Source organism: Mus caroli, chromosome 12, assembly GCF_900094665.2.
Source record: "Mus caroli chromosome 12, CAROLI_EIJ_v1.1, whole genome shotgun sequence".
Taxonomy (NCBI): domain Eukaryota; kingdom Metazoa; phylum Chordata; class Mammalia; order Rodentia; family Muridae; genus Mus; species Mus caroli.
In genome coordinates this window covers 106,030,710-106,052,929 of record NC_034581.1, presented here as the reverse complement: position 1 = coordinate 106,052,929, position 22,220 = coordinate 106,030,710, and the positions used below count along the sequence as shown (strand labels likewise).

General features: G+C 43.3%; 1 protein-coding gene across 9 annotated transcripts in view; it reads right to left on the bottom strand.

The window, feature by feature from the left end:
* The window catches only part of Mark3 (microtubule affinity regulating kinase 3), an 89,765-nt gene extending 67,899 nt beyond the window's left edge, over positions 1 to 21,866 (bottom strand). For 5 of the 9 annotated variants that reach the window (XM_021178543.2, XM_029484373.1, XM_029484374.1 and 2 more), the window contains exons 1-2: positions 21,254 to 21,865; positions 3,016 to 3,207 (exon numbers count right to left, since the gene is read on the bottom strand). In XM_021178543.2, the coding sequence (XP_021034202.1) occupies positions 3,016 to 3,207; positions 21,254 to 21,304 (243 nt within the window). In that variant the 5' untranslated portion in view covers positions 21,305 to 21,865. Of the gene's footprint in view, positions 1 to 3,015; positions 3,208 to 21,253 lie in introns of all 9 variants that reach the window. The other 4 variants (XM_021178539.2, XM_021178542.2, XM_021178538.2 and 1 more) reach the window with 2 other exon arrangements.
* Between the last annotated feature and the right edge of the window lie 354 nt (positions 21,867 to 22,220).

Genomic DNA, 22,220 nt, shown 5'->3' with positions numbered 1-22,220 from the left:
TCGGGTAAAGATTATTTACTATGGATCTATTTGTCTTAATAACAAAAACATTTAGAAATATCCCCAGTAGTCACTCTGACCCACTGTATACTGAAGACTATGCTGCCTTTAACTAATATGTGATATCCAGGAAGACAAAGACAGTGATCAAGGCTCATTACTAACCAAAGATATCACTACTTGATTGGTGAGAGGCTTAACACACAAAAGTGCTCGCCATACAATCGCAACCTGAATTTGAAACCTAAAACCCACAATGGTAGGAGAGAATGGCTCTAATCTTTACACGTGGGAAGTGTTGTGCATGGCCATGCTCACACATACCCTGATAAGAGAAACAGTACTGCTATTAAAAATAGCCAAATAATAGAAATCACTGTTATGCCCATAGTCTCTTTTTTTGTTAAGCAAAAAGTTAATGTCTATATAAAAACTGGAGGGGCTGGTGAGATGGCTCAGTGGGTAAGAGCACCCGACTGCTCTTCCGAAGGTCCAGAGTTCAAATCCCAGCAACCACATGGTGGCTCACAACCATCTGTAACGAGATCTGGCGCCCTCTTCTGGAGTGTCTGAAGACAGCTACAGTGTACTTACATATAATAAATAAATCTTTAAAAAAAAAAAAACTGGAGAAATTCTCTTAGAATAGAGCAATTTTTTAAAAAACAAATTTTTTGCTTTCTACATAACAACTTGTATAATGTTTACATATATGATTCTGGTCATACATACGACAGAAAGAAGAAAACAAAAAGTAATTTTGACTAAAGTTTTTGAAAACCGAGAAAAACCGTATTAAGTCACTATGGTCACTTTCTGGAGAAAGACTGCACTAAAAGCAAGCACAGTAGACCAGACTCCAGCAAACATGGTTGGTCTGTCTGTCTTGTTAACCTCAGGAAACTGGAGCAAACATCTGGAACTGATAGGTACTAATTTGTTATGTCAAAAACTTATCATCTTGATGGGCCTGGGTGGCACACGTCTTTAGTTCCAGCACTTGGGAGGCAGAGGCAGAGGCAAGCTGATCTTTGAGTTGGAGTTCAGCCTGGTCTATCGAGTGAGTTCTAGGACACCCTGGCTACACAGAGAAACCCTGTCTCAAGAAAAAAGAATTTATTATCTCTAGAAAACGCCACTCCAGGACAACAGGGATGAGTTCCCCTCTTTAGGGCGCTTTCAGCTCCTAAGCAGGAGACTCCACATCTCCACAGGAATATAGGCACTAAAACTGGGAACTATCAAGAGTTATATCTTCTTTTACTGTCTTAAGAGTCTAGTTAGGGTAAACAGGGCTTCCCAACCTTTTTCAAGTTCCAGCAAAAACAAAATCTAGAAGACCTAAAGGGCACGTGGAAGAGGTCTATCAAAAAAGGCTCATGCTGGGTGTGGTGCGGCACTTGGGAGGCAGAGGTGGGTAGATGTCTGAGTTGAGGCCAGCCTGGCCTACATAACAAGTTCCAAGCTAGCCAGAGCCAAAGCAAAGGAAAAAAGAACTGGCTCTTGCTAACTGTTTCTCCGGCTCTATATTCTCTAAGCCAGTGGGGTGCTAGGAGCCTGCCATGTGCCCTGATCAGCATGGCCACTGTGATGGTTTGTATATCCTTGGACCAGGGAGTGGCACCATCTGAAGGTGTGGCCTTGTTGGAATAAGTGTGACCTGGTTGGAATGGGTGTGTCACTGTGGGTGTGGGCATAAGATCCTCACCCTAGTTGCCTGGAAGTCAGCCTTCCACTAGCAGCCTTTGGATGAAGACATAGAACTCTCAGCTCCTCCTGTGCCATGCCTGCCTGGATACTGCCATGTTCCCTCTTTGATGATAATGGACTGAACTTCTGAACCTGTAAGCCAGCCCCAATTAAATGTTTTTTTTTTTATAAGACTTGCCTTGGTCATGGTGTCTGTTCACAGCAGTAAAATCCTAACTAAGACAGCCACTTTCTGTGTGAATGCAAACACTCGTGGATTTTGTTTTGTTTGCCATGTGGATGCATTTTAAGTTATGGTCAAATGAATAACTGCCTCTAAGAAGCATAGACAGCCACTGGATTCTTGAACTGGTTGCATTTAGAAGGTTTATTAATTTGCTTTGTTTTTTGAGAAAGGGTTTCTATGTGTAGCCCTAACTGTCCTGTAACTTACTCTGTAGACCAGGCCTGTCTCAAACTCAAGAGATCCTATTGCCTCTGCCTTCCAAGTGTTGGGACCAAAGGTATGCAGCACCACACCCAACTAGAACATCTTTTTAAAAAGCATCTTTCATCTTTCAATCACACAATTATAGTCATCTGACCCGTATTTATTATACATATAACAAGTACCAACCGTTTCCCTACATCTACCATTAGAATATCAGAGGGAGAGACAAGTCAACCAATATAAGATAAACCCTCTTATATAAGGAAGAGATCAGGACAGTTAAGGAGTCTAACGCTTGAGAAAAGGGATATGCCAATTAATTCTCAGAAGTAATCCCTACGGAGACGGAGAAAGTACTTCCGGCAGACAACAGGTACCAAGACCTAGATACAAGCACTCTTGTCAAAGCAGAGGAGAGGTTCTGCACCATACAAGCAGACGCAGAGAGAAGCTAATTCCGTGCTGTCACTATATGAACACTGATAAGGAATGAAAGAGAACGATTTTGTGAACGATCATAAAAGCTGGGGAAGCACGTGCCTTCTGGCACAACCTGGCAAACTTGGGCTACTAGAAATCCCCAGAGAAGGAAGGAAACCTGCAGGATAAACCTGTGTATACAGACAACCATTGATCTGCAACTAACAGGAGCTTATGGGCTTATATACAGAAGTGCATACATGCAGTTCAAGACAATTTTATTGATTTTTTTTCCATTGAAAAAAGACACAGCATTACTAATTTTTCAAGTTAGCTCATTCACTTGGTGTACTTACAGGAAAGCAGAGCTAACTTCCCAGGTGTTAACGATGTAGCCTGGTCCTTAAGAGATTAGCAGAACAGATACCACAGCAAAAGCAAGCACAGGAATTTACCTCTCTGCCTGTGAGGATGTGTCTCGCCAATTTCACTTTTGCAAAGTTCCCCTTGCCGATTGTTTTCAAGAGTCTGTAGTTTCCAATGTGAGGCTGTTCATCTGCACAGGAAGCTATCGAGTTTCTACACCGAGCTCCAGAGCGCCCGGTGCGGGAGGTGACTTCTTGCCTCCCATCTCCATGTGAAATGTGCTGAAACGTAATGTACACAAAAACAAGGAAGTGAGAGGACATGCAGTACTGCCAAATTTTAGGAACATCTAGTGGATAGAAACAAAACATCAAGGCTTTCATTGAATCCTAAAGCACCGAAGCACGTGATATAAATTTAAGAGGAAAACAAGAGACTGATATAAGAAATATCAAGTTTTATAGTTCAATCCGGTGTTCTAAGAGCTGAGACAATTCCAATTTATGATTTTTCTAATTTATCATGGTACAAAAACATTCATGGAGTATTTTTAGTATAAAAATTGTACTTCAAATTTTGCATTACAACTTTTTCCTGAGCCATTGATAAACAGTGTAATTAACGGTCTAAAAACACCAATAAGCCATGATGGTCAAAATTGCAGTGCACAGTGCAGCCAGCCTTTTTTTTTTTTTGAGGGGAAGAAGGATACAGGTATTCAATTACCCAAGATATACAACACTTTCTTATGAAATGTTTGTTTTAGGTGATTTTTGCAAAATTGTAGACTACTTTAAGTTAAAGTAGGCCAGCTTACCTAGGCTGTACAGTTTGGTAGGTTAAGTAAGGGTAATAATGAGACGTTTGCGAGGAGAGTCACTAAATGTAACCCCACTGTCAGCAGAGAAGCACCTTTATGTTGAACAGGTGACTATCATACAAAACACAGCTTCATTCTCTGCAACAGCATCTGTATGTCTGATACTCACCACAGCCTGTGAGGGGACAAAATGTTAATGTCACCATTCAGTGATGACAAGGAGGCCAATAGTCAATTAGTGAGAAATCCATTTCTTGTTACATTCAATCAATTTTTTTCATTTTACAAACTAGTTTCATTTTAGTTTAGGGCTTTGGGGTTTTTTGTTGGTTGTTGTTGGGGTTTTCTTTCATTTGTTTGTTTTTGGTTTTCTTTTGTTTTTGTTAGAAGAGCTACGTGTAGGGCTGGAGGAGTTGCTCAATGGCTAGTGCCCTCTTGCAGAGGACTTGGGTTTGAGTCCCAGCACTCACATATTGGGTCAAAACGATCTATAACTCCAGTTCCAGGGAGTCTGATGCCCTCTTCTGGCTGCTACAGAAATTAATCACACACATGGTGTACAAATATGCATGCAGGCAAAACTTTTAAGCATATAAAGAAATCTAAAACAATTGAAAGAGCTAAATGTCATGTTACTTTCTTTAGAAATACATGTGTTTTGTTTTTTTTTTTTTTTTGGTTTTATTTTAACTTATCAAATATGGTCCCAACCTGAAGTTGAGAGTCCTACTTCAGTATCTCCCAAATAAGCCACCAGGTTTACAAGCTACAAATCCTTTTAGAATATTATGTATATGATTATTTTGCCTGAATGTATGTCTGTGTACCACATGCATGCAGTGCCTGAGGAGGTCCAAGGGAGTCTTGAGGCAAGACGAGGTCATCAGACCCCCTAGTCTCTTCCTTATAACACAATACACACACTATACATCTTGTCTAGTTTTGAAAACAGTAAGCTATATCCTTAAATTATAGCAAAGGTTTTCCAAATGTTAAAAATAACCTACAAAGCCAAACTGTGACAGTAAGTGGCTCTTCTTCCAAACTTTGTACGTTAGAGATACAGAGTCAATCTTTACTTTTAGAAACATCTAGGGAGCCTGGCGTAGTAGCACACGACTTTAATCTCAACTTCTGGGAGGCAGAGGCTGGTGATCTCTGAGTTCAAGGCCACAATGGTCTACAGAGTGAGTTCTAGGAGAGCCAGGGCTACACAGAGAAACCCTGTCTGGGGTGGGGGAGTTAGGATATTATTTCGTCCACTACAGAAAAGGACTCCATAAAACTTACCAATTTATGATGTAAAAGAAAAACTATCAGCAAGCTAGGATTAGATAGACCTTCCTGTGATTCATGCTCTTAATCTATCAGCAAGCTAGGATTAGATAGACCTTCCTGTGATTCATGCTCTTAATCTATCAGCAAGCTAGGATTAGATAGACCTTCCTGTGATTCATGCTCTTAATCTATCAGCAAGCTAGGATTAGATAGACCTTCCTGTGATTCATGCTTTTAATGCCAACACTTGGGAGGCAGATGCAGGCAGATCTCTGTGAGTTCCAGGCAGCCTGATCTACATAAGTCCAGGACAACCTACCCTGTCTCAAAAACAAAAAAAAAGAATGGAGCTTCCTTAATGTGATAAGAATCACAGAATCACAGACCATAACTGGCTAATAATCCCATTACTACCACGCTGCCCACTGTTCTATTTGCAGTGTATTAAATAACCTTGTTTCTCACCCCAACCCCTCACCCCTTTTATGGATGCAAGGTCTCAGGTAGCAAGTTGGCTTCAAACTTACTATGTAACTGAAGAATTCCTGATCCTCCTGCTTCCATCTCCCAGCAGCTATTCCAGCAAATATTAGTTAATGGAAAAACGCTAGAATCTGCTCTTTCATTTATTCCTGCCTCTCTGTATTCATTACTGCATCCGGGTTGGCCACAGACTCTCAGATCTTTGTCTCAAACCCTTTAGGATTGGCAATACAGGTGTGTACCACCACACAAGGATCATCTAGTTATTGTCTATGTTTTCCCCACATGTGTGTATAGCATCTGTGAGTCTCATGCCCATGGAAGACGGAAGAGATGCTCCCTTCCCTCTGTAAGGATCCTAAGTAACTGTAAGCTGAGTTATGAATGTTTGTGAGCCACCATGTCAGCGAGAGAAACCAAACTTGTGTGCTCTTAACTTGGGTGCTTTTGAATATTCAGTCCCAGAATAATTTAAGAAATAAGGAGAATCTAATTTGTGCATCTTTAACCCCAAATTATATACTCAAAAGGTTTCAGATACCAGAGAATTTTAGACTTAGCATTAAGGATGCTGGTCAGGTAGGTTTTTTGCTGTTGTTGTTTTGAGTCTTTTCCCTAATTCAATCTAATATATTTCCAAGCCAGGCTCGGTGGTGCACGCCTTTAGTCCCAGCACTCAGGATGAAGAGAGAACAAAAGTATAGTGCATTGCTGTGCAATCATGAGAACCAGAGTTGAAACCAAGAACCTACACAAAACAGCCAAGCACTGTGATTCTAGTTGTAATCCCAGTGCTAAGGGAGCAGAAATACAAGGATTTCTGGGCCTCACAAAGTAAGGACTGATTGGTGAGATGGTCAGTGGGTAAAGGTGCCTGCTGTCAGGTCTGATGAGTGTAATTCCAGGGCCTGGGAAGGTAGATGGAGCAAACTGATCCCCCACAAATTGTCCTCTGATCTCGTTTGCCATGCCACACACATTCCCACATATAGAAATGTTAAATACATTAAAACAAAAACAAAAGAAGGTTGACAGCATCTGACTAGACTCAAGAAATTTTAACTAAGATCTGACCTCTAGAAACTCCCGCACATATCCGCTTAAGTAATAAGATACAAGTGTGCTCCCCTCCACACACACACTTACAAATAGTTTTTGGAATTGGCAGCAGTTATCAACTACCAGTAGCAGTACACTTAGTTATTCGGAGTTTACTGCTGGTGTTTGCTTGGCCTTTTGTGTCTTTTCTGTTTTGCCCTTGTGTTCACAGTCACCAGGAGTTCTGACATTGATCTCTCTTTTGAATTGTTTATCAAAACAAACAATTCAAAGAATAAATAGTAGTTTAGGGCTGCCACAACCTCCGAATCATGCCAGCCTGTCTGTCTCGGCATAAAGCAAACCATGTTTGTATTTCTATCTATCTTGAGGCAGTGTTCACTCTATGGTCTCAACTGGTCTCTATTTATAATCCTTCTATACCTCAGCTACCTCACTGCTAGAATTATTGGCATGTACCACAATACCCAGCACAAAAGTTTTCTTAAATAAGATAAAAAAAAAATTTTTTTTACATAATTTAATTTAAAAAAAGATCTAAGCTAGTTATGGCCCCAGAACTAGAAAGAGGGCTGACACAAATCAAGGTCAACCTGGTCTACATCTCAGGTTGTATAGGCCAGTCAATCAATACACAGCAAACCTTGTCATTAAATTAAAAAAAAAAAAAAAAATTCTGTAAATCCAGCACTTGGGAGGCAGAGGCAGGCGGATTTCCGAGTTTGAGGCCAGCTTGGTCTACAAAGTGAGTTCCAGGACAGCCAGGACTGCACAGAGAAACCCTGTCTCAAAAAACCAAAAGATGGTAAAGTCAGAAATGAAAGAGAAAGGGCCAAAAATGTAACTCAATGGTAGAATGCCTGCCTAGTGTGTACAAGGCCCTGAATTCTATCACAGCATTATAAAAAGGGTTTGGGGGATGGGAGAGGGGTAAAGAGAAAAGAATGTGGAAAAGTTAGGAGGGAGAGTGGATGGGCAGGACCAAAAGATGTTAAGAGAAGAGACGTTAATCAGAATCCCCTTAGTTTTCTCAGAACCCTTTCAAAGTGTTTAGCACTCTTCCTACAAAAAAAAAAAAAAAATAAATCAACTACACATAGGTGGCATGGTGGCACAAGCCTTTAATCCCAGCACTCAGAGGCAGAAGCATCCAGATCTCTGTGACTCTGAGGCCAGACTGGTTTACACAGTAAGTTCCAGAGCTAAACTGTAAGCCTGTCTCAAAAACTAGAGAGATGGACGGACAGATGCAACTAGACAAGCGTAAATCTTGAGAGTTTTTTAGTTGGTTGATTGTTTTTGTTTTCTCAGACAGGGTTTCTCTGTGTGGAACTAGCTCTGTGGACCAGTCCGACCTGGAACTCAGATTCTCCTGCCTCTGCCTCCTGAGTACTTAGAATTAAAGGCCTGGGCTCAGCCTGTGAAATTTTTCAGTCCCATTCAAAACCAACTATTATAAACTTATTAAATAATTAATTCTTAGAAAATCAGTTATATTTAAATTAAATTGGCTTTGTATACAACTTTTAGGCGAATGACTTTCAGTAAACGGAGCTGGGAAAGCACTGGAGCGCAAATAGGGGAAGGCAATTTTACTTCCACAGCGAACATTTGGCAGTGACGGAGACATTTTCAGAGGTTAAATGGAGGAGATGCTACTAATACTAGGCTGTTCCCACAACACATAGGACTGGGCCAGATGGCTCAGCCAGTCAAGGCAAGCCTGACAAACCTGAGAAGGATCACCAGGACTGCATGGTGAAAGGAGGGAAGGAACTTCAGCAGGCTGTCCTCTGACCTCCACTTACACATGACAGCACATGCCACAAGCTCCCTAAGAAGTGAGTGTAACAAAAAGTAGCACACGTCTGCAATCCTAGCACTGGTGCACTGAGGAGGGAGGAGGCCAGCTTGGGAACCACAGTGAGTCACAAGCGAACAAAACAAACTAGACAAAAGCCAACAACATAACAACAACAAAAAAACTGTTCAAAATATCAGTCATTCCAAGCTTAAAGTAATCTGCTATAGGGAAACGAGACTTCCTAAAATCCTACTTTTTCTCTGCTGTAACCCATCATCTCGATCTTGTACAGAGAAATTTATGGAATCTTCCTCTTCATCTCCCCTCACTTTTAAGTTAATCTGGGCTTCATCTTCAGTCTCTCAAACTCATCTCCTCCATTTCAACCATATTGTTCTCATCCTGGAGACAGCCCGTATCTCAGCCCTCTCTAATACAGCCTCTTCAGCTCCTCACATGCCAAAGCCAGAGAGCAAGGCTGTAGCTCCATTAATTTGCACAGTTTGCCTCCTAAGACGTGTTTCATATGCCACTAATACTGAAAAAACAGCTTTAAATCCCGGACACAACACGACTGATAGCAATTTTTACTCCTCCCACCCAGGTTTATTGAGATAGGGTCTCTATCTACTATGAAAACTTGACTAGTCTAGAATCCCTATGTAGACTGGCCTCTAACTGAGAGATCCACCTGCCTCTGCCTCGCCAGTGCTGGGATTAAAGGAAGGCACCCAGCACCGCACCTGGCAATAGCAATGTCTCATCTTTCCTCTTTGCACTAGGCTACCCTCTCTGCCACATCTGCACTTCTCTCCCCAAAGCTTCACTTGTGAACCCTACCTGACGAGCTCCAAGAAAGTAGGGTCATCTCAAGAGTCTATATTTATTTATTTATTTTAATATTTATTTATTCATTTATTATTTGTAAGTACACTGTAGCTGTCTTCAGACACTTCAGAAGAGAGCATCAGATTTCATTATGGATGGTTGTGAGCCACCATGTGGTTGCTGGGATTTGAACTCAGGACCTTTGGAAGAGCAGTTGGCGCTCTTAACCGCTGAGCCATCTCACCAGCCCCCTATATTTATTTTTTAAAGATTTATTTATTATATATAAGTACACTGTAGCTGTCTTTAGACACCGCAGAAGAGGGGATCAGTCTCCAGACCCTCCAGAGTCTATATTACCAACACTCAAAACTTTGCATACATCAGGTGTCAAACTGCTAAATAAACCAATGGCCAAGTTGATTTGTCTGGTTGGATACTGTTTGTATAGTTGAACAGTTAGATACACCAAAGAGAAAATGTGCTTTATTAGCACATGTAAAGTCCTGGGTTCAATTCTTAGCATGGCAAAAATAAATTAATTAATAAGTAATAATGGAGCTGGGTGGTGGTCGTGCACGCCTTTAATCCCAGCACTTGGGAGGCAGAGGCAGGTAGATTTCTGAGTTCTCAGCCAGCCTGGTCTACAAAGTGAGTTCCAGGACAGCCAGGGCTACACAGAGAAACCCTGTCTCGAAAAACCAAAAAAAAAAAAAATAATAATAATAATAATAATAATAATGATTACAGGGCTGGTGAGATGGCTCAGTGGGTAAGAGCACCCGACTGCTCTTCCAAAGGTCAAGAGTTCAAATCCCAGCAACCACATGGTGGCTCACAACAATCTGTAACGAGATCTGACTCCCTCTTCTGGTGTGTCTGAAGACAGCTACAGTGTACTTACATATAATAAATAAATAAATTTATAAAAAAAAATAATGATTACAATAATAAAATAAAAATAAGTAATAATGGTGACAATAACAAAATCAATGATTTTGGATTACTCAGTTTTTACACTGAAATACTTTATCCAGAAAAACTATCAAAGTCATCTTCGGGTGGGATTACCATTTAAAGAAGCCCTGCAGTCTAGAGTGGACTGTGAAAAGTGCTTCATGGGCATTTTTCTTTCATTACAACAATGAGGGGTAGGTAGATGATGTCACACTCTTTTTATAAATAAGGACTATACAGATTGAAGACCTTCTTAAGCCTCTCACAGCAAGTACACTGTGGCTGCCCTGAGGCTCCCCTTTGGCTCCATACGGTAGCTACTCAGCCCTTCCTTCCTCAACTACAGCCTCATCCATCTTCCTCTCTCCATCACGCCACACTTGAGGATATCAGTCTGGCCTGGCAGTGCTGGCGAATGTCTTTACTCCCAGCACTCGAGGCTACAGAGTGAGTTCCAGGGCAGCCAGGGCTACACAGAGAAACCCTGTCTCGAAATCACCATTACCTAGTGCCCTCCCCCCCCCAATCAGTCTGAGCTTAGTGGTGCACATCTTTGATCCTTGCATTTAGGAGGCAGAAACAGGTGGATCCCTGTGAGTTCAAAGCCAGCCTGGTTTATGAAGTGCATTCCAAGACAGCCAAACACAATAAGACCCTGTTTTAAAAGAAGAAAAAGGAAGAAACAACTAAAACTGAAACAAACACACTAGAAATTGCTCTGAAGGAAATGTGGGGGTCTGGCCCGGTAGTAGAATACTTGCTTCCCATGACTAGGCCAGGGTTAATCACCAGCACCACACACAAGGAAGTTGTATGAGGTTTTAAGTAAGAATGGAGAAAGAAGGTGATCTCACTGGAGTGAAATCCAGAAGGTACAGTGGCAGAGGTGGGTGAACCTTAAACTATCAGTGATGCCTGACTTTTATGTATTTTGTCAGACTTACCCTATTTATTCATCTCATTATACCTCAGTAATTCAAGAAATATTTATTTATTGGCCATTTATAATTGATAAATGATTTCTTCCTAGATATTTAGAATTTAGAATTAGTAAGCCGGGGGGAGGGTATGGGGGACTTTTGGGATAGCATTGGAAATGTAAATGAGGAAAATATCTAAAAAAAAAAAAAAAAATTAGTAAGCAAAGCAATCCTGCAGTCAAGGAGTTTTAGTATAACACAGAAAACTGAGAAAGAATAATGAATACAGTAAACTTTTGACCAAGATTGAAAGTATCAGCATTACTGCATGGCAGCAGTTCTCAACTTGTAGGCCTTGACCCTTTCAAAGGGGTCACCTAAGACCATCTGAAAACATGATTATGATTCATAACAGAAACAAAATTAGTTATGAAGTAGCACTGAAAATAATTTTACGGTTAGGAACTACACAACATGAGGAACTGTATTAAAAGGTCACAGCATTAGGAAAGGTGAGAACCACTGGTGTATGGGTTTCTGGTTCTAGACAGACTAGCTACAGCTAGTGTCCCCAAACCTCCCCCCCCCCCGCATGGAAATGCCTGGGGCTACCAGCACAGGGAGCAAGAGACACAGGGGATACACACTAACAAAAGAGGAGCACAGATCGTAGAGGAGAGTTATGTCCACTATCATCAATTCAGCTTTATAGATGAGGTGACAGAGGCACAAGAAGTAATTTACCCAAAGTCATACAAATTACCCAAGGCCACATAATAAAATAAAAGGGAGATTATGGAGATTATAAGTAAAAAGAACCATTCCTGTAAGTGCCTTTAAAATATGACCTAAAAGCTGGGAGTAGTGACACATGCCTTTGAACCCCGCATTCGGGCAGAGGCAGGCAGATCTCTATAAGTTTGAGGCCAGTCTGTCTGATCTACAGACAGAGAGTCACAGGACAGCAAGGACTACACAAAGAAACCCTGTGTCCAGAAAACCAAATTAATAAGAAGGGGAAAGAAGAGCCGGGCGTGGTGGCGCACGCCTTTAATCCCAGCACTCGGGAGGCAGAGGCAGACGGATTTCTGAGTTCGAGGCCAGCCTGGTCTACAGAGTGAGTTCCAGGACAGCCACGACTACACAGAGAAACCCTGTCTCGGAAAAACCAAAAAAAAAAAAAAAAGAAGGGGAAAGAAAACTAGAATACATTACCATAATGTGTAAAAGATACTTTATCATTGAATATCTTCTTTCTTCTGATGATTTAAGAGAAGAATAAACTCCTAAGTCTACTCTCCCAGTAGAGCTAGAATAACACAACAGGCCTAGGCTAGGTAGGGGCTGGATAAAGGAAAGGAAGAGTTGGGGACAAAACGTGAAAAGAACACCAAACAGCCTCAAAGGCCTCCCACAACAAAGGATGCTTGCCCGCCCGGGTTACATGACTCTTCTGGCTGAGCCTGACAGCAGTAGGCACAGTGAGGCGTGGTTCTCGGTCTGCTCCCTCACAGGATTCTCATTCTAGAATGCACTCCTGCAGACAGTTCAGTCATAAAGTACTGACTGCATAGAAAATGGCTTATACAGAGTCCTGGGAGCAAAATCTTTGGGCTAACTTACACAAACTTAGTATTAAACACTAAAAATACAAATTTTCATGTAAAATCTAACACAAACCCGGTGGTATTTAGGCTCTACCCAGAAGCAACTACCAAACTATTAACAAGAAATACAGACAAAACACCTCGTAATTTAAGCATCAAGATTATCCACAGGTGAGTAAGAAAGTGGTTCTACTAAGGCAGAATCCTAGGCTGAGAGCTGCTCTCTCAACATTGCCTTTAAACGCAGCGCTTGAGAGGCAGGGTAAGGCCAATCTCTATCAGTGTGAGTTCAAGGCCAGCCTGGCAGGGCTGCAAAGGGAGCACACCAGGATAGCCAAGGCTTCTCAGAGAAATGCTGTTCAAAACAAACAAACAAACAAAACAAAAGATTCCTAGGTTGTCTGGGTGTGGTGGTGCATGCCTTTAATCTCGGTACATAAGAGGCAGAAGTAGGCCAATTTCTTGAGTTTGAGGCTAGTCTAGTAGTCTACAAAGCTAGTACCAAGACAACCAGAGCTACACAGAAAAACCCTGTCCCTAAAACCAAAACAAATAAAAGAATCCTAGACTAAATAGCTGGACTGTTATTTAGTCCGTTTCTGTTACTATAATAAAATATCTAAGATAATTACCTCAAGAGAAAAGGTTTATTTGGCTCACAGGTACGGCTATTCCTGAAGGCCATGATACAGCTGCAGGGTAAAAACTGTTCACCTCATGAGCCAGGAAGAGATACAGGAAAAGAAATGCCCCCAATAATATAAAGACTTTATAATACTTCCACAATTGAGAAAGGTTTTAAAATAGGCCTGCAGGTAATGTTCAATGATCAAACCATCACACTTAAAAAAAAAATCCATTTTTCCTTTTACATCAGGAAAAGTCCTCCTGAGCAAAATGTCTGCTCTCCCTACTCCTAAAGGAGGGTACATATGGGTCAGTAGAACAGATAAAAGCACATTTTTGTCTACATATCAACTCTAAGGAAAGAAAACACACACAGAAACAGGAGAGAATGTCTCACACTGGAACCTCAAACTATGTACCCTAGGTTGTTCATAAATGCTGGACAAACACTTGTCTTAGTCCCTCATATGCTTCAAGTGTTTTGTTTTTTTAAACTTATTTTGTGTGTATGGATGTTCTGCCTGCATGTATATCTGTGCACTTTATGTGTGTGTGGTGCCCTTGGAGGCCAGAAGAGGGATTCAGATCCCCCAACTGGAGTTACAGCTATGAGCCATTATGTAGGTGCTGGGAACCCAAGGCCTCTGCGAGAGCAACACTCTCCTTCAAGTGTATGGTTTAATGTCTGTCAAATATATATGAAAACATTCCTAGAACTAGAGTTATGGATGGTTGTGAGCCACCATGTGGACTCTAAAAATGAAACCTAGGTCCTCTGGAAGAGCAACAAGTGCTCTTAAAGACAAAGACAGACAGACAGAACAAAGAAACACAGAGACAGGATCTTATTATATAGCCAGGTCAGCTCTGACCCCACTCCACCCAACTCCATCCACCCTGGTTCCCGTTCCCCTCAAGTGCTGGAATTACCCTCCATAGCTTGCTTACCAACACAACAATCCCTTTTAAAATAAAGTAACAGGTACAATCAACTCATAGCAAACTGGATATGTATCTCTAAGGCAGTGGTTCTCAACCTTCCTAATGCTGTGACCCTTTAATACAGTTCCTCATGTTGTGGTGACCCCCAATCATAAAATTATATTCACTACTACTTCATAACTATAGCTTTGCCACTGTTATGAATCATAATATAAATATTTTTGGAGACATTTGACAAAGGGGTCGTGATTCACAGTTTAAGAACTGCCAATTTAAAGGCATTGGTTGCTCTTCCAGAGGACTCAGGCTTGAATCCCAGCACCACCATGGCAGCCCACAATCTAACTGCTCCAAGGGACCCAACAACCTCTTCTGGCTTTTTGGGGCACCAGTGACACATGTAGTATAGTCATACAGGCAGGCAAAACAACCATATACATAAGATAATAAAACAAGAAGCTTATAAGAGAAAAAAATAACCTTGGGCAAGTAAGAACGCTGACCAAGCTAGCTGCCTGCTGCCGACCTGCCAACAATCACCAGGGCCCACAGGGTAGAAAGTTCTCTGTGATTATGCACATAAAATCAAAAATTCTAAAGTACACGAATGTCATTTTTAAAAATGTCAGCTTTAAGGTAAGATGTCACTAGGCTGCCTGGGCTGGGCTCAAACTGACCCAGCCATGATACAATTCAGCCTCCCCAGTCGATGGGGCGAGTACTAGCGTTCCCAGCTCATACTATATATTTTAAAGTTAAAATATTTTATGCCTACAGGTGTCTTGCCTGTGTGTATGAGTGTGAACCACATATACACTATTGGATCCCCTGGAACTGGAGTTTCAGCTGGTGTAAAGACACCAGGTAAAAGCTGGGAACTGAACCTGGCTCCCTAGAAGAACAGCCAGTGCTCTTATCCACTGAGGCATCTCTCCAGTCCCACATACTACATATTTAAGTGAGTTTCTATATAAACTACTGTGTACTGTTGCCTGAATAAAACGAAGTAAGAACAAGTAGTAACTACTCCTAGGTCCCACGGCCACATATTCTTTTAAAGTCATTTAATGAAAACTCAGAGCATTTGAGGTCAGCTGATTTAAGTAGGCAGTTCCAGGATCCAAGACTACACTGTAGACCCTGTCTCAAAAACAACTTATAGAATCTGAAAGTCCCATTGTATCTAGTAAAAATCTCTTCTAGAAACCTGGACAATCTAAAAGGAAAGGTAGCTTAGTTAGCAAGCTCATCCCAAGTGTGGTCCCTGGGTGTGGTCACTGTCTTGGAGCCTGTTAGGAAGGCAGCCTGCTCGGAGGTGAGACGCGGAGGTAAGCACCCCACCAACAGCGACCCTCTAGGTCCATCTGCTCAGGTCAGACAGTGCAGGCTTGTTCCACAAAGCCCCGAGTACTGTTCTGCTGGACAAACAAGTCCAAAGGAACAAGAACAATCTGGTTGTCGAGCATACAAAACACCCTCAGTAGCACAGCCTCATACTCAGGAAGCATTCCAAATTGTTCAACAATTTAATTCACTCATCATCCAATCAACAGCTGGCTAGACAATACCACCATTAGTTTATTTCACAAAAGTTAACAATCCTGACCACTATATACTAACTTCTAAAAACCTGATATAGCCGGGTGTGGTGGTGCACACCTTCAGTTTGAGCATCTGGGAGGCAGAGGTGGGAAGATCTCTGTGAATTCCAAGTTAGCCTCCTCTACACAGCACATTCCAGACCAGCCCACTGAGCAGTGGTCCTCAACCTTCCTGCTGCTGTGACCCTTTAATACAGTTTCTCACGCTGTGGTAACCCCAACCATAAATTTATTTTTGTTGCTACTTCATACCTGTAACTTTGCTAATATTATGGATCATAATGTAAATATTTTTGGAGACAGAGGTTCTAAAGGAGTCATCAGAACTGCCACCACAGAGAAATAAAGAGCAGGTCCATGATGGACAAGTCCAGAGCTGTTAACTAACAAACCTCTGCTTCTAGTCCTCTAGCAAGTAATCCAGCCTTACAGAATGCCAGCTGCTCTGAAATTTAATTTCTAATCTTGTCAAATAAAAACAGGATGTACGGGGACTAGTGAGATGGCTCAGAGGGTAAGAGCACCCGACTGCTCTTCTGAAGGTCCTGAGTTCAAATTCCAGCAACCACATGGTGGCTCACAACCATTTGTAAGGAGATCTGACTCCCTCTTCTGGAGTGTCTGAAGACAGCTACAGTGCACTTACATATAAAATAAATAAATAAATCTTTTAAAAAAAAAAAAAAACAAGATTTACTAATGGATCCCTTTGCAAGTCAATTATAGAACATACAACAAAAGGTAAACTTTATCTTTAAAAAGCCTCCTGCTTTTGGGCTAAATGATTAAAGGGGTGTTCCAGACACAGGTTTGAGTTCCCAGGTCCCACACTGAGTCTCACAACCACCTGAAATTCCAGTCCCAGAACACTAGACACAACCATCTTCTGGCCCCAGAATTTTAACTGGTTTTTCTGACCTATAACTTTTGTATTCCCATTCATAGGTGAGCAGTAACATGAAAATCAAACACATAAGAACAAAATAGTATACAAGGTGAAAATAACTAATATTACTGCAAATAATGTTTCTTGATATATATTTACAATGCAGATAAAAGCCAGAGAGCTTCAGGCTGGCGAGATGGCTCAGCGGGTAAGAACACTGACTGCTCTTCCAAAGCTCCTGAGTTCAAATCCCAGCAACCACTTGATGCTCACAACCACCCATGAGATCTGACGCCCTCTTCTGGTGCCTCTGAAGTCAGCTACAGTGCACTTATGTGTAATAATAAATAAATCTTTGGGCTGGAGCAAGCAGGGACTGAGCAATCAGGGCTGACTGGAGCGAGCGAGACTGACCAGAGCAAGCAGAGCTCAATTCAATTCCCAACAACCACATGAAGGCTTACAACCATCTGTACAGCTACAGTGAACTCACATACATCAAATAAGTAAGTAAATCTTAAAAAAAAAAAAAAAAAAGCCAGAGCTTCTTAAAGGCTAGGATGCAGTGGTCCACAAATTTAATCTCAACACTTGGGAGGCAGAGGCAAGTGGATCCCTGAGTTGAAGCCAGCTTAGTACACATACACACACACACACACACACACACACACACACACACACACACACACGCACGCACACAATGCAAAGCTGCTCTAATCATAACAGCCAATGACCACCAACTGGTTAAAGAATTTTTTTTAAAAATCATGATACATCTGATGGAATACTAATTAGCAATAAAAAGAAATGAACTATGAATACACTTTAAAACACAATCTCAAAAGTATTATGCACCTGGTAGCAGTGAAGCACGTCTTTAATCCTAGTAGTGGAGAGGCAAAGGCAGGCAGATCTCTGAGGCTGAGGCCAGCCTGGTCTACAGAGTGAGTTCCAGAGTGGCCAGGGCTACATATTGAACCCCTGTCTCAAAAAACAAAAACAAAAAAACCTAAATAAATAAGATAATAAATTTAAAGTGGCTGGTCAGTGATGGCAAGCATCTCTCTCTCTCTCTTTAAGGTTTATTTATTTATTTGAGTACACTGTAGTTGTCTTCAGACACACCAGAAGAGGGCATTGATCCCATTACATGGTTGTAAGCCACCATGTGGTTGCTGAGAGTTGAACTCAGGACCTCTGGAAGGGCAGTCGGTGCTCTTAATCGCTGAGACATTTCTCCAACCCAATGGCAAACACCTTTTAATCCCAGCACTTAGGAGGCAGAGGCAGGCAGACCTCTGAATTTGAGGCCAACCTGGTCTACAGAGTGAGTTCCAGGACAGCCAAATATACACAGAGAAATCCTATCTTCAAAACAAAAAGCATATGGTGGGGGGTGTGGCACACGCCTTTAATCCCAGCGCTCGGGAGGCAGAGGCAGGTGGATTTCTGAGTTCAAGGCCAGCCTGGTCTGCAGAGTGATTTCCAGGACTGCCAGGGCTACACAGAGAAACCCTGTCTCAAAACAAAACAAAACAAACAAACAAAAAAAGTATTATGTACAGCCAGGGATATTTAAGTCAAACCTGTACTAAGAAAGAAAAGAAAGACAGTCAGGCAAGCAAAGCATTCTGTTACATAGAAGAAGTCAGACACAGCTAGCATGGGTCACCCAACACTAGAAATCACGCTGTACAGGGGCTGAAGCACAAGGATAAGTTTGAGGCCAACCTCGGCTACATTGTAAGACTGTCTTAAATTTTTTAAAAGTTATATGTTTTATGGTTCCACTTACAAAAAAAGGTAATGATAAAGGGATAGAAATGAGCCAGTGCTTGCCAAGGGTCTGGGAAATGAGAAGGGAAGGGCTATCAAAAGTCACAAGAGACCTTTCTGGGAGGTGGAAATGTTCTCTATCTCGACTGTGGTGGTGACCACATGGCTGTGTATCTGTCAAATTCATCAGACTGTCCACTTAAAATGTGTTGATCTTGTATGTCCACAACCCTGATTAACAAGAGCTTCTCAACAGGCAGAGATCCCGCATTCCCTGCTGTACTTCCATGCAACTGGCAAAAGTCTAACTTAAGTTGTGTAGTAATGACAGGGAAGGGCAGGCTATGCTTAAAGTGAACATGAGATGTGCCGGTCACACAGGCCCCACACTAGAGCAGACACAGCTATTTCCATATCAGGCATGTGCAAGACTACATTCAGAACATGACAAGGTGAATTAGTGCATAAGCTAATAAGGTGGATGTGGCATAAGCTCTTGATTTTAACAACCTTAAGATACATTAAGAATAAGGCATCCTGCTGGCCGTGGTGGCGCACGCCTTTAATCCCAGCACTCGGGAGGCAGAGGCAGGTGGATTTCTGAGTTCTCGGCCAGCCTGGTCTACTGAGTTCCACGACAGCCAGGGCTACACAGAGAAACCCTGCCTGAAAAAAAGAAAAAAAGAAAAAGAAAAGGAAAGGAAAGGAAAGGAAAGGAAAGGAAAGGAAAGGAAAGGAAAGGAAAGGAATAAGGCATCCTTCACATCCTAAACTTTTCTCTCTATCACTGAGGCACATCTTTAGCCCTTAGGTTGTTTTTTAAAACAAAGGTAGCAATTCTACCACATACAAAATCACAAAACAACTTAACAAATTGACAAAGAACATGTGAAGAATGAGCCACTTCAGTGTAAAATAATCACAAATAACCACCTAAAACCATGCATTCCGGTCTAAAAATAGACTACTTCTCCTTGAGTCCTCCCGCCCCCATGAAATATACTGTTAAAGCCAGGCAGGGTGGAGCATGCCTTTAAACCCCAGCACTTCAGAGGCAGAGGCAGGCAGGTCACTAGTCTACATAGAGAATTCCAGGATAGCCAGAGCTACACAGTGACATGGCAGATTAGATAGATAGACAGACAGACAGACAGACATGGCAGATTAGATAGGCAGACAGATGATAGTATAGAAATTGAAAGAAGACTAAAATGTTCTTTCATTATCATAAACCTGTTTCTTACTTCAATTTAGAAAGCATAAGTTCTGGTTCTACCTAAAGTTTTGATTTTGAGTTAAAAAAAAAAAATCAATGATCAAAGCCAATCAATTGATTTACTTGCTTCATTTTTTAGGATGGCCAAAGAATATGATGATCAATCAGGTCAAAGATAAGTTTCTTCAAAAGAACATAAAGAGGAAAGGTCTCAGGATTCCATGGTTGGTGGATGTGTCTGTATCCTCTGCCATGGGGAAACTGAGGCAGAGGCTCCCTTAGACAGCCCAAGCAACACAGCAAGAACTGTGGAACAAAGAAGGGAGGAAGAGAAAAAAAGAGAAGGAAGGGGAGAAGGGTGAGGAAGGAAGAGGAGGGAAAAGGTCTAGTCTAAGCTCTCCTAGTTAGGAAATCTTCTAATCGATCTCAGGTGGAAGAACATATACAACTGTATATTATTAACACACCACAGAGGTGACTGAGACCAAGGTCTATGTAAATAGACTAAATTACCTAAGAGCTATCAAGCACAAGTGTCATTTTGAAGATTAAAATGAAGGCATTTGATACCACTAGGTCACCATGTCTAAGGATGGTTTTCAAAGCATGAAAACACCCAGAGCATGAAAGCTTTTCCAAAGAGACAGCATTTTCTTGCCAACAGTTACCTCATAGCTCTGCATAATGAAAGGCCAGTGAAGTTTCTTTACAAGTTATTTACTAAATGCTTTACAGAGGACAAAGCTAGGCTGGAACACTTTGGAATCCGATGCGGAAGAAGAGTTCAAAAAACACTTGGGCAGGTCAAACATTTCTTCAGTAGAACTACTACTACATGTTTGTCACTCCCTAGCAATGCTGCTCCAGGCTGTGGTTTGGTTTGGTTTGGTTCTGCAGGTCCTTTCGAACGAAATCCTTTTACATAGATTTGCTGGGTGTGCACACTGGACCGGGCCTGAGAGCTACTCCAAGGCAATCTTTTGCAGCGGAAGGAAAAGGCAACCCAGTGGGTGTCCCTCGGCCGGGCAGCAGAACAGAGCAGAGCTTCACATCTGCTTCTCAAAACACTCAGCCCGCTGCTTCCGAACAGATTTAGCTTTGCCAAGGACGGGAAGCTACTCCTTGATAAAGGCAGCGGCTCTCGAGCAGACAACTACTCTTGTGAGTGCGGGAACTACGGGGGCTCACAAGGATCTCTCCACGGGGCACTTAGTTTTAGCGGTTGTCATTAAACTTACTCTCCTTTTAAAGGGCGCTCCGCTCGACCCGATTGGATCCTATTAATCTGCACCTAGGACTGGCAGGCTCAGACCCTGCCCGACGTAAGAGGAGAGTTGTGTTCAACCGCGCACTGGCCGCAGCAGCGCACGGACGGGTAATGCTCAGCCGACCGTAAGGACAGCGCGCAGACCGCACGCGCGCCGCAGGACAGGGCTGCGCCTTGACCCCTGCCTGGAGCATCTGGGCTGGGTCCCCCTGCTACCACCCTGAGGGTCTGCCACCCTGCAGCGCGGTCCACTCACGTTTTCAGTGTCTCGTTCATTCACCGTTGGCAAAGGGGTCCTAGTGGACATCTTATTGCGCTTTGATTCCGCACAACGCCAAGGCGAAAACAAAACCGCCCAGCTCTGGGCGGCCGGCGAGCAGCGGCCGCGAGCCTCCGGGCCCTGCCCTCCCCGGCCGGAGTCTAGATCTCCGGCCTGGCCCGGGCCGTGCGCCCGCGGGCCCCGGGGCTCATTCTCCCCCAGCGCCGGCGGCCGCACTGGAAGCGGGCCGGCTGGCCGCCGCCGCAAGCCTCAGGGCGCCTCGCGGGCCTCGCGGGCCCTGCGCCTCCTCGCCGCTCGCAGCCGCAGCGCCGCGGAGCTCAGCCCCGGGGGCTCGACACGGCGCGGCCGGCAGCCCCTGAAGAGGCAGCAGCGCAGGAGGATGGAGCGGAGATGGAGCGCAAGACAGGCCGCCGCGGCCTGCAGGCGCCGACCATGGAGGGAGCCGCGGAGGAGGCGCCCACGCCCGGCTGCTTTCCCTTCTCCGGCTCGCTTTCCGCCCGGCCTCGCCCTGCGGGCTGCCACCGCCGCTCCCCGGCACCTCAGGAGCCTTACAGACTCAAGATGGCCGCGCCTCGGCTTCCTCCGCTGCCTCCGGCTGACGGAAGTGACGCTACGGCCGCCTGGAGTTCCGCCAATCAGCGCGGTCGGAGCTAGCTGCCGGCTGCTGTTGCTAGGGGCGACTCGTCCTGTTGGGTCTGAGGGGGTGGGGCCGTCGGAAAGGTCTTGCTTGGTCTCCTCCAGCTCTAGCGGGCGGAGAGTTCCAATGGTCCAGATTGCCTGGGCATCCCTGACCCCTCCGGACCACTGCCCTAGAGGGCATCTTGTGCCCGACTGGATTTGCAGAGTACAGATCTAGGCTGCCTGGATTATACTACACATGAAGAGCCTACTGTTTGCAAAAGTTGACTTTTCTTTCCCGCGGCCACGCTGCAAAGGATGGAGC